Source organism: Alligator sinensis, unplaced genomic scaffold, assembly GCF_000455745.1.
Source record: "Alligator sinensis unplaced genomic scaffold, ASM45574v1 scaffold65_2, whole genome shotgun sequence".
NCBI lineage: Eukaryota > Metazoa > Chordata > Crocodylia > Alligatoridae > Alligator > Alligator sinensis.
In genome coordinates, this window is record NW_005842071.1 from 2,013,604 (window position 1) to 2,026,699 (window position 13,096).

Genomic DNA, 13,096 nt, shown 5'->3' on the forward strand with positions numbered 1-13,096 from the left:
TGTCTCTCTTCCTTTTCAGGCTCCTTATCAATTTACTCCTTGCTTTTCTGTCTTCCCTTGCTCTGCAACTCTGCCCTTTCCCCTTCTCTGTCTATTCCTGCTCCTTACCCTGTCTTGCTCTTCATTCCATTTGAATCTCCCCCTGCTCCTCTCTTCTCACAATTAAAAATGCTGGATGTTTGCAGAGAGCTGTGTGCACGGTGCTGGTTCAGTTCTGTTGGTACAGCACTTGTGTCCCCCAGGGCCCTCCCTCGTGGTTTGACCTTTTAGATTTTAGTTTAAATTAGGTAAATTAAAGCAAGGTCTTTAATTTATGAGAAATCATCTGATTAATTATAGGCCAGGAGATGGTGGGGAAGAATTACATCTTCACTGGTTTGTAATAACTGAAAACCAAGGCCCAGTTCCGGCTGATCTCTAGGTGGGTAAATAGCACTTAGGTGTCTAACTTCAGATGCATTATCAGAGTTGTTGGGTCACTTATCCTCCTTCTCCCATACAACTTGCGTTGGTCTTCTGCTCAGGAGGCCCTGCAACAGCCACCTACAACAAGTAGTACAACAAGATTTTGGGGAAACTCATTGCTTTTCACACAGGTAAGCATATTTTCCAAGTCACCTCTAAATCAGCCAGTATTTATGAAGGCTTCTGTCCTGCTAGTCCAATGTGAGTGGGTTTTATAATGCTTTTTCTAATGCTGGCTGGTTTAAGGGCATTGCCCTTCTTCACTAACTTAAGTGTGCACCTCCGTAATCTTGCCTGATGTTTGCATGACTGAGAAAAAACAGCTTCTAACTGATGATCACCTGGATAAGAAAGGCCACTGGGATTCCGTATATTAGGCTTACCTCTGTCAAGGCATGTGTAGCTTTTCTCTCTATTGTAGCTAGAGTTAAGAGGGCTGGAATGGAGTTAATGAATACTTCAGTCTAATTTGAAAGTAATTTAAGTAGGTGTGTCAGGGAAGGAAAATGAGGGCCTAGCTGAAGATATCCCCTCCAGACCCAGCACCTTCAGGATCATCACTGGACAGGAGAGACTTCCCTTCTGGGGCCCTGAACCGCCTCTAGGCATGTGACCTTTGGGAAAAAAAAACTACCAGGAAGAGCCAGCTAGCGACTGAAGCTGACAGAGCAGCAGTCAAAGCGGTTCAAGCAGTGAGTAATGGTCACAGATGATGTCACTCAGCTGCTTGCTGTGGTTTGTTTTTTTGGTTTGGACAGTCTCAACACTGTGCTAATTATGTGCTGGCCCCAACCACTCCATAACCTCAATTTTTCAACACTACTCCACCTGCTTCCCACACTCCTCTCTTCCCTTTTCTTCCAATCTGATCAATCCCTTCTGCACTATCTTTCACTTACTTGCATGGGTTCCAGCTCTTTGTCTGACTGTTGTGGTGCATAATTCTGTATAACTCACAAAAAATAAAGGGCAATGCAATTGCCCAAGTTTTAGCCCAGTGATTAGGATACATGTCCAGGGAGTAGTCTCCTCGGCAAGAGGATTTGAAACCTACCTTCTACTTTCCAATAGAATTCCCTAACCAGGGGTCCTGCATTCCTGATCCCAATGCTGATTTGGCTTTGTGCATTTAACACGCTGGATAAAATGGGTGGACAGCAACATACTAGCTTCTGACTGAACTGAGGCACCCTACTTACTTAGTCAGTGCCCCTCTCACAGAGCAACGTTCCCTTCAGCTTAGTCAGCATTTGTTTCCACCTGTCTTCCCATCTTGACTACCCAGTGAGTCAGGAAGACTAGAGAGAGCTGTAGGCAGAGGCTGTTCAAGGTGTGGTGGTTATGGTACCTTGTTAGAGAGTGGGAGTTGTGGGTTCAAATTCTCTGAGTGAGGGGACCTAAGCCATACATCCCCCACCCTTGGACAAACAGGCAGGCTGGCTCTCCTCCCCCCCACTTGCACTTCATTTGTGACTAGCATATCAGGGACTTCACATGCCCACCCAGGTGGAAGAAGCTTAGAGCAGGAGAAAGAAACTGAGAAAAAAATAAATTGCAAAATTCAAAGAGGCAAAAAAAAAAAAAAAAAAAGATTGTAGGAAGATAATAGGGCAAGGTTACAAACAAGTTTAGTGTTACACACGAGTTTGATTGCAAAATCTGCTGGGTAGGAGCCAGCATGATGTGGGCCATAGAATCCGACCACAGCAGAACTACAAAAATGCCTTGAAGGGGAGGAGGAGGAGGAGGGCTCGGCTTTGCCCGTGTAGCAGCAAAGACCTTTGGGAGCACTAGAAACCTACAGGGGAAGAGCTGGCCTAAGGACATAGCATGCACTACTTACTAACTTTAACAAATTTTCACATACTACACAGTTCGATCAAGAGCTTCTATAGTCACTATTATACAATTTAGACAGATATTGTAGAAATTTGTCCAATAACTAGCTGGGACATTAGAAACATTATCCTCAGAGCTGGTGACTTTGGGGAACTAATTTTGTTTTATCAATTGCCCAGTGATTAGATAATCTACTTTATTATCATATTCATAAAAGGCTCACTTGCAAAGACTCCTGAAGTCCTCTTCCATTTTTACTATCCAAAAAACCTTGGGTTATTCTACTAATCCTGGTACTTGTAAGTGCTGAGCTAGCACTGGTCAGGTGTGCCCACAGGCTCTTTTTCAGGATTGTAATTACTCTTCTTGAACTCTGACAGTGCAAAGTGTCACCTTTATTTTTTTCCTAATTGGAGCAGTACTTGCCAAAAGCTGACTCCCCGCAATGGCCTTTATTTCATAGTACGATGATTAATCCTGATTTAGCATGAACTTCTACAGCAGCTGTTCTCAACCTTTTTTGTACCAGGACCCATTTGTAAATATCGATGACCCAGTAAACAGTTTAAGTAGAAAATAGCCTCCTGGCCCTGCTGGTGCCCCTCACTCCTGACCCACTGCCCCCACTCAAGGCCCCTTCCCCCTAGTGTTTGGGGCAGGGTGCGTGTTTTTGGAGCAGGGTGGGGAGGAGCTGGAGCTCTGCCAGCCTGCAAGGGAAAAGCCACGGTTTCCCATGTTTCCTCTTTAAAGGAAAATCCATTTTTAAAGTTTATTCATGACCCTTTCATATATTGTTGTGACCCACTTTTGGGTTGCAACCCATAGGTTGAGAAACGCTGTTCTAGAGGATCATACTGAACAGTAACAAAATCCACTGCATTTTAATTCTTTTCCAGAATTAAATAGTAAAAAATGTCCTGATAAGCCATATTCTACTTCTGATTGGCTACAACCAGATACTAATTGTTGAACCATGGCAATCACTCTCTAATTGCATGTGCACATTCTCGCTCAAGTCTTTGCCTCAAGAACCTCTAACCAAAATGTAGAACAAGAGAGTAACATATTTCCTTTAAAAGCCTGTCTTTCCCCACATTAAAAACATCAGTATGATTAATTGTTACTGAGAGGTAAAAATTACCCTGTTAAATGGGACTTCCTCATCTCCATACATCAACCATAGACTATGTTCTTACTGTCTGGCACCGGATAGCGACAGCGGCCTTTAAAATGGTAATGCAGGCTCTAATTTAAATGAATTCCTAATAAAAAAGTAAGATGCTTATGTAGCCATCTCTAGGGCATCTTTCTCAGGGCACTCACAAAAATCAATTCCTTAATGGAAGTGGGTTTAGTGCAGATGGAACAGAATTGTATTTATTACCTTTGGGGATAGTTTGCGGTGAATGCTGACAGGTGACTATGTAGTAAGGATTGTCTTTTCATTAGATTGCACTGTACCGCTAACCTGAATGAAAAGCATGGAGCTGAGCTGTAGTTTATTCGATTGTGCAACTCTGTGGCATGTGTGCCACAAGTGGTACAGGCAGCCTGTGTGTGTGGCTTGTGGCAGATCAGACAGGGAACGCAGGGCAGGGGGCAGAAGGCAGAGCAAGGGGGTCCCACTGGCACATGGGGAGGGCACAAGCTTAATTTGTGGCATGCCTGCCAAAAAGGTTGTCTCCAGCTGTTTAAAACAAAGATGCAGCCAACAGTGCTGGCTGCACTTAGAATCACAGACTTGCTCTGAAATTCCCCTCTGCTACTTTTAGCTTCATTCATTTTAGGAGTTTCGTCTGCGGTGTTTTAAGGTTATTATGTGGTATTGAGATGGTCCAGTCATGTGGGAGAAGCAAAGCCAGGCAGGTGAGTTACAAGCTTTTCCTGGACCAACTAGGGCAGCTGAAGGAGATGAAAACAGCTTTTGGGCTTCAAGCACCTTTCCACAGGGCTGTATTAGCAGTCACAGTCCAAGGTAGGTGCACGCTAGAACAACTGCTGCTGTGAGGTGTGCCTCCTTTTTTTTCTTCATGTTGTGAAGTCCCCATAACTCTCAAGGTAAATTAGAGCATTTTTTGCAGTTAATTTTCTCTCTCCCTTGCCTAACTGGGTTACAGTTTCCCACTGCAAAATCCAGACCTTGGAGACACTGAAACCTTTGTCTGTGTGGATCTCACTCCTTCTACATGTCTACCCTAGCTGATTTCTCCTTGCTTTTAAACCGTATCTGACAACATCCCTGCAGCACAAATGTCTTTAGTCGAACAACCAGTCTGTTCTTTAAATCTTATGTAGCTGCTCTGTGATTCTTCAACTGTGAGTGCGGTGCCAGTGCACTGGCATGAAAAGATAGTCTTACAAATAAAAGTCTTTATCTGCCTCAGCTCCTCGTGTAACTCGTGTGGAGCTTCTTGTCATCGTCCTTTATCTCAACTGTCCCTCGTCCGCAGCAGTTCTGATACTGGTGACTACAGGATTCATAGGAAAGTAGGGCTAAAAGGGATCTCCAAAGGTCATCTAGCTCAACTCCCTGCATGAGGCAGGATCATCCCTACTTACAGACAAATCAATTATCTAACATCTTGGCAAAACTACACAGCCAGTCATGACACAGTCTCAAGATGTAATAAGCTAACCTGCCATAGGTAAACCCGGGGGACTGCAGGCAACATCCCTAGGCCCCAAAGGCTGTTAAAAGATCCAAGGAGGAGGACCACACCTATAGAGGAAGGCAAAACCCCCCATCTCTGCACCAACCACCTTTACCTCAAATATGGTGGAAAAAAGCCAGGAACATCTTTGTTTTCTAAGGGTGGCAGGAGCACTGTATGGTCAAACCCAAGCCTTAGCTAAGGACACTCTGTAGCGATTCAAGGAAGAGGAAAAAAACAAATTCCAGTAACGCATTCATGAAAGGAAAATATTCTCTCTGGCTCAGGTTACTAGTGAAAGACTGCATGGGAATTGCTAGGAACCTATGACACTGTGAAGGAGTTGCATCAGTACTCCAGCATAGGGATTATACGTTCCTTTGAGTACTTTACAAATTCACACGAGTATCCAAAGCACATTCTTGATGCTTCAAACACCTAACTGCTCCCTAAACTCTTACTTGGCCACTGCAGTAGTGACTGCTTACATTTCCCGCAGCCTCGTTTTATTCTCAGTCTCCTTTCCTACATATTTCCAATATATCTGCGGGCTGAGGGGACCCACACACACAGCCTAGCTTGGTTATGGGACAAAGAGCTTGGTCATGGGGAGCCAGTTTTTCTGGCTTGGTCATGGGAAAAGCTACAGTGCATGTCCCTTTTGGTTTTAAATTGCTCTTTGTGACTGTCTTTGTTCAGGAATAGGTTTCATTTCTTGTCAGGTGTTTCCTTAGTGTCCAGGTATTTCCCTGTGGAAGGATGACAGTCTGGATATCTGCTAGAGCTGTGCAAAATTTCACCAGGTGTTTTGTTTCAACACTATTTCAACTTGTTTCAAGCTTGAAACAGTGAAATTGAAATGAAACAAAAGGTTTCGAAACAGCCTTGAAATGAAACGAGGGCACTCGAAACGTTTCGGAAGTTTCAAAACATTTTGAGTTTTGAAGCTGGGCTTGCTCGCAGCTAGAGAGAGAGGGTGAAGAGTAGGGAAGGACTGCTCTCATATGGACTGTGTACTGTGATCCTTCCCTGAGGTCCCTGCCAATCCCAGTGCTCTGGGGAAGGGATAGAAAAACAGCATAAAGAGCAGTATTGTTTGAACTGAACTTTCTCTGTGTCTTCACACTTACAAGTGACATGAGTTTTGCTCTGAACAGTTTGAGGTGCAGTTTCCCAGAAACCCCTATACTTATATCCTTGAAACCTGGCAAGCTTTGTGGCCTCAGCAGGGGCTACCATCCCTGCTGTTTTCATTCGAATCAGGCAAGAAATGACAAAGTTATAGGCATTTTCATGTTTCCCTATTATAGCCTATGGGCAAAACGTCAAAATAGCATCAAAACAGCAAAACAGTTTTGACAAAATGAAATGGAGCAGTGCTTTGAAACAGCAAAATGAAACACTGTCCCTTCAAAATGGTGAAACGGAAGTCGAAACGAAATGGCGCTGTTTTGCACAGTCCTATCTGCTGCATATTTTGGTTCTTATAGCTGTCAGTTAGTAAGAACCAAGATATCCAGTAAGAACCAAGAACAGAGCCCTGGAACATATTTGTAGGGATTACCCTCACTAGGGGAGCTGGAAAGTTTGGGATTTACCTCCAAAATGCTCTTAATGGATGAGGATGGTTTAGCTGAGAGTTCAATGGGCTGATGAGGATTGACTCTGCTTGCTTGTGGAGATCTGGTGTTGTGGGATAAGGTGGCTTCTGACTGAGCAGCAGCTTGTGGAATGGGAAGAATTGGGACAGCTTTCCTTTGGTGCTTCCAGTTAGGAACCTCTTTACCTTTACCTGACCAGTCTTTGTCACGATTTGGAAGGGGTAACAACTGGGAGAAAAGAGTTCAGTAGGACAGCCCCCATCAACCCTTGAAATATCTATCCCATAAGCAGAGAAGGGAAATTGTTGTCACTTGCCCCAGAATGAGTTTTCCTAACTTAGGCTGCCATGTGTAAGGCAGGAATACTGAGCTACTCTGTCAGCACTGCTACAGGCAAAAAAATCAAAAGCCTCAGAAGAGGTGTGGCCAAGCCCTTAAACCTCGTGAGCAGGGCCTTGCCTTTTTTGTTTTGTTTTGTTTTAACAGAAAATTAGGCATAGTTGAAACAGACAAATAGAGAAGTTAGGGTCCTACAAATAAAACTATTTTACACCCGTATGGGTTAAATCATTCGAGTTGCAGCTGACATGAGCCTAGCTGAAGGAACTAAACAGGCACACCACAGCAGTTAGAGTCAGCTAGGAGAGCTGCCAAAGACTGCAAAGTGAGATTAGAGACATCGAAGGCTCACAGGAGGTGGCCGTCTGCACGGAAGGAAAACACGCAACACACAGACGGAGCAGACAGACATGAGAACCAAGCAGGTAAAAGACATGGATGAATGGAGGAAGTCTAAGAAAGCAGAGCAGAAATGAACAGAACAAGTAGAGACCCCAGTACATTTTAAAATGTAGCAACAGATTTTCCCTCAAAATCATGAAGAGATATTCAAAAGGGAAACTATTATTTTAAATCATGTTTTGAGGAAAAAATCTGTAACATGGCTGCCCTAGCATGGGTGACGTCCATTTTCTCAGTACAAATTTGATACTTCTTTCCAGAACATTGCATCTCTACTCCACAGGCCTTTACTCTTAATGCCTACAAGAATATCAGCAGCATCCTTGTAATCGGTCTGCTATTACAACAGACCCTTGACCCTATATCATTACAAACACTTCTTTGGCTCATTCTTTTCCCTCCACAACCACGCCTAAACATTTTTCCCCTCTCTCATATATGCTAGTTATATTTGCAATACTTCTGTACTCAGAGATGCTAGCTACTGAGGCATGTTTTCCTGAACTGTCTGTAGCACTCTTCAGCTGAGCCATGTTGCTGGGAACCAGCTGTCAAACAGAAGTAGTCTGCTGCCTTTACAGCATCAAAACGCCTTAAGTCAGGAGATGTAAAAAAGTCTGTTGCGTATCTAGGAGAATTAACTGTAATACACTGAAGCCTACAGCACTGAACAAAATTATAACCACTAGGATTTTAAGGAAATGATTGCTTACAAAGGTATGCCTTCTCTCTGGCTTTTACTCTAAAGTATACCACTATAAGATCAGACTTGTAATTCTTCCAAATCCAAATCCACCAGTAGATACACTATATATACACAAGACTAAGAGACAGACAGACAGACACATAGTGCAGTACAAAAAATTTATTGACATTAATTTGGGATAACTGCCTTACATATAGTGGTGAAGTGTCAGGATAGATTTATGTAGCTCCTACCCCTTCCAAAGAAATCAAACTTGAGAAAAACAGCCTCTTTACCACTTAGTACTGAGATCTGATGTTAAGAAAGCCGTGTATCCTACTCTTCCTACTAGATAATAAGGTATCAAAACAGTGATTGTATCCACACAATTACTATTCACAAGTATAAATTGTGGCAACCATAAATATTTTCTTCACATACACAGTCCCCCCCCATGGGAAAATAATATAAACTTGTAGTGGAATAAAAAATATTTCATGTTAACTGTGATTTCAAATGCTATTTCAGCAATTACATATTAAATCCACTATAAAAATTGGTAATTACATAGTAACATGTTATTGCTGCTACATTATCACTGTATAACCATGTAATTAAGTTTGTGCTGTAATTTCTTTATAGTACAATTTGAAAAAACACTGAAAAAACACTGGTATTTTTGTAAAACATCATTATTTCCTGGATTTCTTTTTTAAAACATTAAAAGTTTTCCATTATACATTAAAAACTCAATTACAAGAACACATTTTCTTCAGTTATCAAAAATGGGAGTTTGTGAGAAATAACTTATTGCATTATAATTTGTCTCCATTTTTCCTTTTCTAAATGTAGGAGCTGTAATGCAAACTCAGAACTTTTAAGATACGTGGAACTTAAGAGAAATGTGAGAGAAATGGAATCACACGTCGGCAGGCAGACTGTGGGGTAATCAAATTTAATCAATTTAATATGGCTTGTAGCTGAAAGCAACTGATCTGCATGTCCAGTCATTTTGATTATTGCCACATTCCATTCATTTTTCAAGAAGTGAAGATAAAAACCTGTTCTGTCTTTTAAAAACGCAAATACATTAGTTTTAAGCCAGAACTGTACGCATTGTGCAACTCATTTGTATGCAATGTAACACATGAACTTGATAGAATATATTTATGTACAACATATACACAGAATTTTGTGGTAATTCTCCTAAATATAATCATTTAAACAATAGCAATTTTCATATTAAAAAAAACACTCATGAAACTGGCAGAACAGCCCACTGGTGAACTTAAATCAATACAGATTCAAACAATAAAATCTTTTCCTTATAAACAGCTGATTTACATACAAATTAAACTGTGGTCCCGTACACACATTAATTACAAGGTAAAAGTTTTGTTTTAAAAACTATTTACATGTTCTTGTACTTTATGATGGAGATTACGTGAACATTGAAAAAAATTGGATGGTAGGCAGGTCTTTTTGTTAGATTTTTGATTTGTTGTTCTTTTTGTGCAGGTTCCAAATCTCTCCATTTGAGTTGCTATGGTTGAGCTCTATTTGCCTTGTATTACTGCTGCTGCTTCTTTTAGTGTTCTGAGAAGACTGGGTGACCTTACTTCTGGGTACAGGAAGAAAAGATTTAACTCTTGAAACACCCAACTCAGTCTTTGATTTACTGTTGCTGCATTCCACAGTTCGACTGCTGCTGAGAGGACAGGCCCCATCCTGTGAATGAGAGAAACAATCTCACTTTGATAAACACATTCATTCACAGGGAGAACCCGAAAGACCCAAAAATCTGCCAGCCAAATTTCCAAAAAGCTGTAGCTGTTCACAGCTGTGTGAAGCTTCTTTTTGGAAGGTGGCAGTGTTCTTAAAAAAAAAAAAAGCCCCTAGTGTTAAGACTGTTGTTTTCATAGCATGGAAGGGCTCTCCACAGGTCATCAAGTCCATCCACCTTCCTGAGGCAGGATCATCCCTATCCAAACCCTATTGCTAACCAGGCAGTAAAACAAACTCCTAGAAAATGGCAGGTATCCAGGTTGTAGTTGTATTGGTCTAGAGGCAAAAGGAATAAAAATTAAACTTGTGGAAGAGATGATGGCAGGGCACTGAATAAGCAACCCAAGACATGGCATAAGCAGCAGGAAAATTAGGAGACTAATATTTCTGGGGCACAGTAAGTGTCTGAACTAGACTCCAGGATTAACACAGCTGTGAGTGACAGAGCTGCTGTTTTAGAGGGTATTTGCACTGAGCACAGTAAATGGTTCAGACCGACAAGAAGAGACTAGTCACTCTCACCGTTTAATATATGTTTGCAAAGTACTGGCAGCAAGTCTCTTGTGGCACTTCTGTAGCCAGGGTCGGATACATCAAATCTGAAAGAGCTGCAGGCTCATATCATTACTATATACAAGCATTTCATTGTAAAACTGCCTAGTGCCATGTGTTGAAAAGTGCTAATCCCAGAGCAAACTGGATTCTGCCCAGACAGGCCATGCACCAGTCAAGTGTTGAACCTTGCTCAGTATATCAAAGACAGCTTTGAAAAGGATTTGGTAGCTTGTGCTGTGTTTGCTGACTTGTCAACAGCATAAAATATAATGAATCACCAGAGGCTCCTCACAAAAATACACAATGTGATAAAACATCTCCACTTACATGCCGGATACAAATACTCTCACTAGGGAACTGACAATTTTAGATTGAACTATATAGGAAATGGAGCCAGTGGTGGTGACAACAAATAGCCTACTATACAAAAGGGGACTACTCTTAAACACCTACATTAAATCCCAACCAATTCATTCCAGCACAAGAAATTCTTTTTGTCAGCAATCAATGCATTGCTGAGTAAACCAAGGATCTTGACTAGAACAACGCCACACTAATTAATAATACTCTCTGGGTTCTCAGTCTAACTCAGAACCAGTTACATAATAACTTAAGATACAAGTGAGTCTTTTCCATTTCTGGAACTATGATGCCAACAGACAACTTGATGCTGTCAGGAATGAGGCACCACTTGCCAATCGCTGGAATCCTGTTCATCTTGAGGGGAGCCTAGATTACAGGCTCTCTTCAAAGGCACACACAAGAGGAGACAACAAAAAGGCAAACCTAGTGATTGGAACCAGATGGGGAGAAACAGCACAGGCTCACACAGAGAAACTGGATCTTGTGCTGAATGATAGCTGTCACTGTACTGTGGGATGTCTAAAACCAACAAGTGTTAACAGCCTGTATGTGCTTAGGCAATTGTTCCGCTAGACTTGAAGAGGGCGGTCACAAGCAACATGGAATGATACCGACAGGCTGAAGATACTAGACATGGCTAAACTGCAGCCTGGAATGACATGAAAAACTTTCTAGCTGCAACAGAACTGCTTAAAAGAAATCACCTACAACTAGACAACTGGAGATATGGGCTGCACAGCTTGATGCACTCAACAAGGAAGTGAAAATGCACACTGACATCATCAACCATGTTCCCACAGGTGCAAAGAACTGGTCAACCTGGAGAGGTTTAAATGGCATGAACCTGAGTTGACAGGTCAAGAGAGAAAAAGAGGAGGTGCTACTAACAACCATGGTACATTTCCCTGGAAATATGGAAAATATGTGGAGTGTAGCAGGAAGCTGCTTTCATGCTATGTGATATCAACAAACTAGCAAGTTTACATCTACTAAAAAAAATACATGAGGCAGTATCTGTTAAAATTAAAATTTCAAAGCAACAGGCCTGGATAACTCTTACCCAAGAGTCCTAAAGTAACTAGCTGAGGAGTTCTTTGGATCACTGTTAAGCCCTTCAACAAATTTTGGAAAACTGGGAAAACTCTAAGTGACCAGTAGTGTAGTTCTAGTACTTAAAAATATAAAAAATACCCAGGGAACAGGCTTACTAGCTTAGTATCAGTCCCAGGTAAAACAACAGAGCAGTTTCGTGGAAGGGAGGTCTTGTTAGATTAACCTGTTGTCCTTTTGATTTTTTTGATAAGGTTACAGTTGCTTTGATCAGTCCTGTTTTGATATAATGCATACCTGGACTTCTCCAAGGCCAAGCTAAAAACCTGCATTATATGTAATTAACAGAAATTATATTATTATAACCAAATATTATATAACCAAAGAGGTTGGTTTGCCAGCTTCTGAAAGGACCAGACATGTTGGAAAAATCTCTGTAGAACAGTGGTGCTCAGTGTTTTTGCCCTGTGGCTTGTTTGGGCGGGTCCCTCTGCAGGCTGGATCTGTCTGGTGGGCCTGATCCAGCCTCACAGTTTAGCGTTCCACATTGTAAAAAGGATGTGGAGAAGTCAGAGAGAGCCCAGACAGGAAATAAAGATGATAAAAGGCTCGGAAGGCAAATCATATGAGGAGAGGGTGAAGGAGCTACATGTTCACCTTGCAGAAAAGGCACTTAAGGGGAGACATGATAGCAGTCTTCAAATACATAAAAAGGGGGAAAGCACCTTTTCTCTTGCTGTGGGGAAGAGGATGCAGACCAATGGCTTAAAATTACAGCAAAGTAAGTTTTGATTGGATATCCAGAAAAAAGTCTTTACTGTTAGAATAGTGAGGCAGTGGAATCGCCTGCCTAGGGGAATTGCGGGCTCCCCATCAGTGGAGGTGTTCAAGAAGAGGTTGGACAGCCACTGGTTGAAGATCATCTAGGCCAGGGGTTGGCAACCCCCGGCATTTTGCTTGGCACGCCATGGCCAGCCCCAGCTCTGGGTAGCTGCTGCCAGTGACGGAGCCCGGGCTGCGCCCAGCAGGGCTTGCAGCATCCCAGCTGCCTGCTGGGCAGCGCTACTCTACTGTCTGCCCCAAGGTGCGCGCACAGTTGCCGCCAGCATGGAGCTGATGCTGGAGCTGTGGAGCCGGGTGCAGCTGTTTGCAGCCTGCCTGCTGCTTGCTGCAGCTGCCCAGAGCCCCTGTGCCGGGCTCTGGACCCCAGTCACCAGCTCTGTGCTGGGAGCAGGGGAGAGACCAGGGCTGCGCTGCCTCAGGCCCCTTCCCCACTGCCCACTCTGACGTACAGGTGCAGGCGCTGGTACAGAGTTGATGCTGGGGCTAGGGAGCCTGGTGCAGCTGTTTGCAGCCTCCCA

General features: G+C 42.7%; 1 protein-coding gene across 4 annotated transcripts in view; it reads right to left on the reverse strand.

The window, feature by feature from the left end:
• Positions 1–8,153: 8,153 nt before the first annotated feature.
• The window catches only part of CTTNBP2 (cortactin binding protein 2), a 71,710-nt gene continuing 66,767 nt past the window's right edge, over positions 8,154–13,096 (reverse strand). For all 4 annotated transcript variants that reach the window (XM_025204154.1, XM_025204153.1, XM_025204156.1 and 1 more), the window contains one exon: positions 8,154–9,710. In XM_025204154.1, coding sequence (XP_025059939.1) covers positions 9,468–9,710 — 243 coding nt within the window. In that variant the 3' untranslated portion in view covers positions 8,154–9,467. The remainder of the gene's footprint in view (positions 9,711–13,096) is intronic.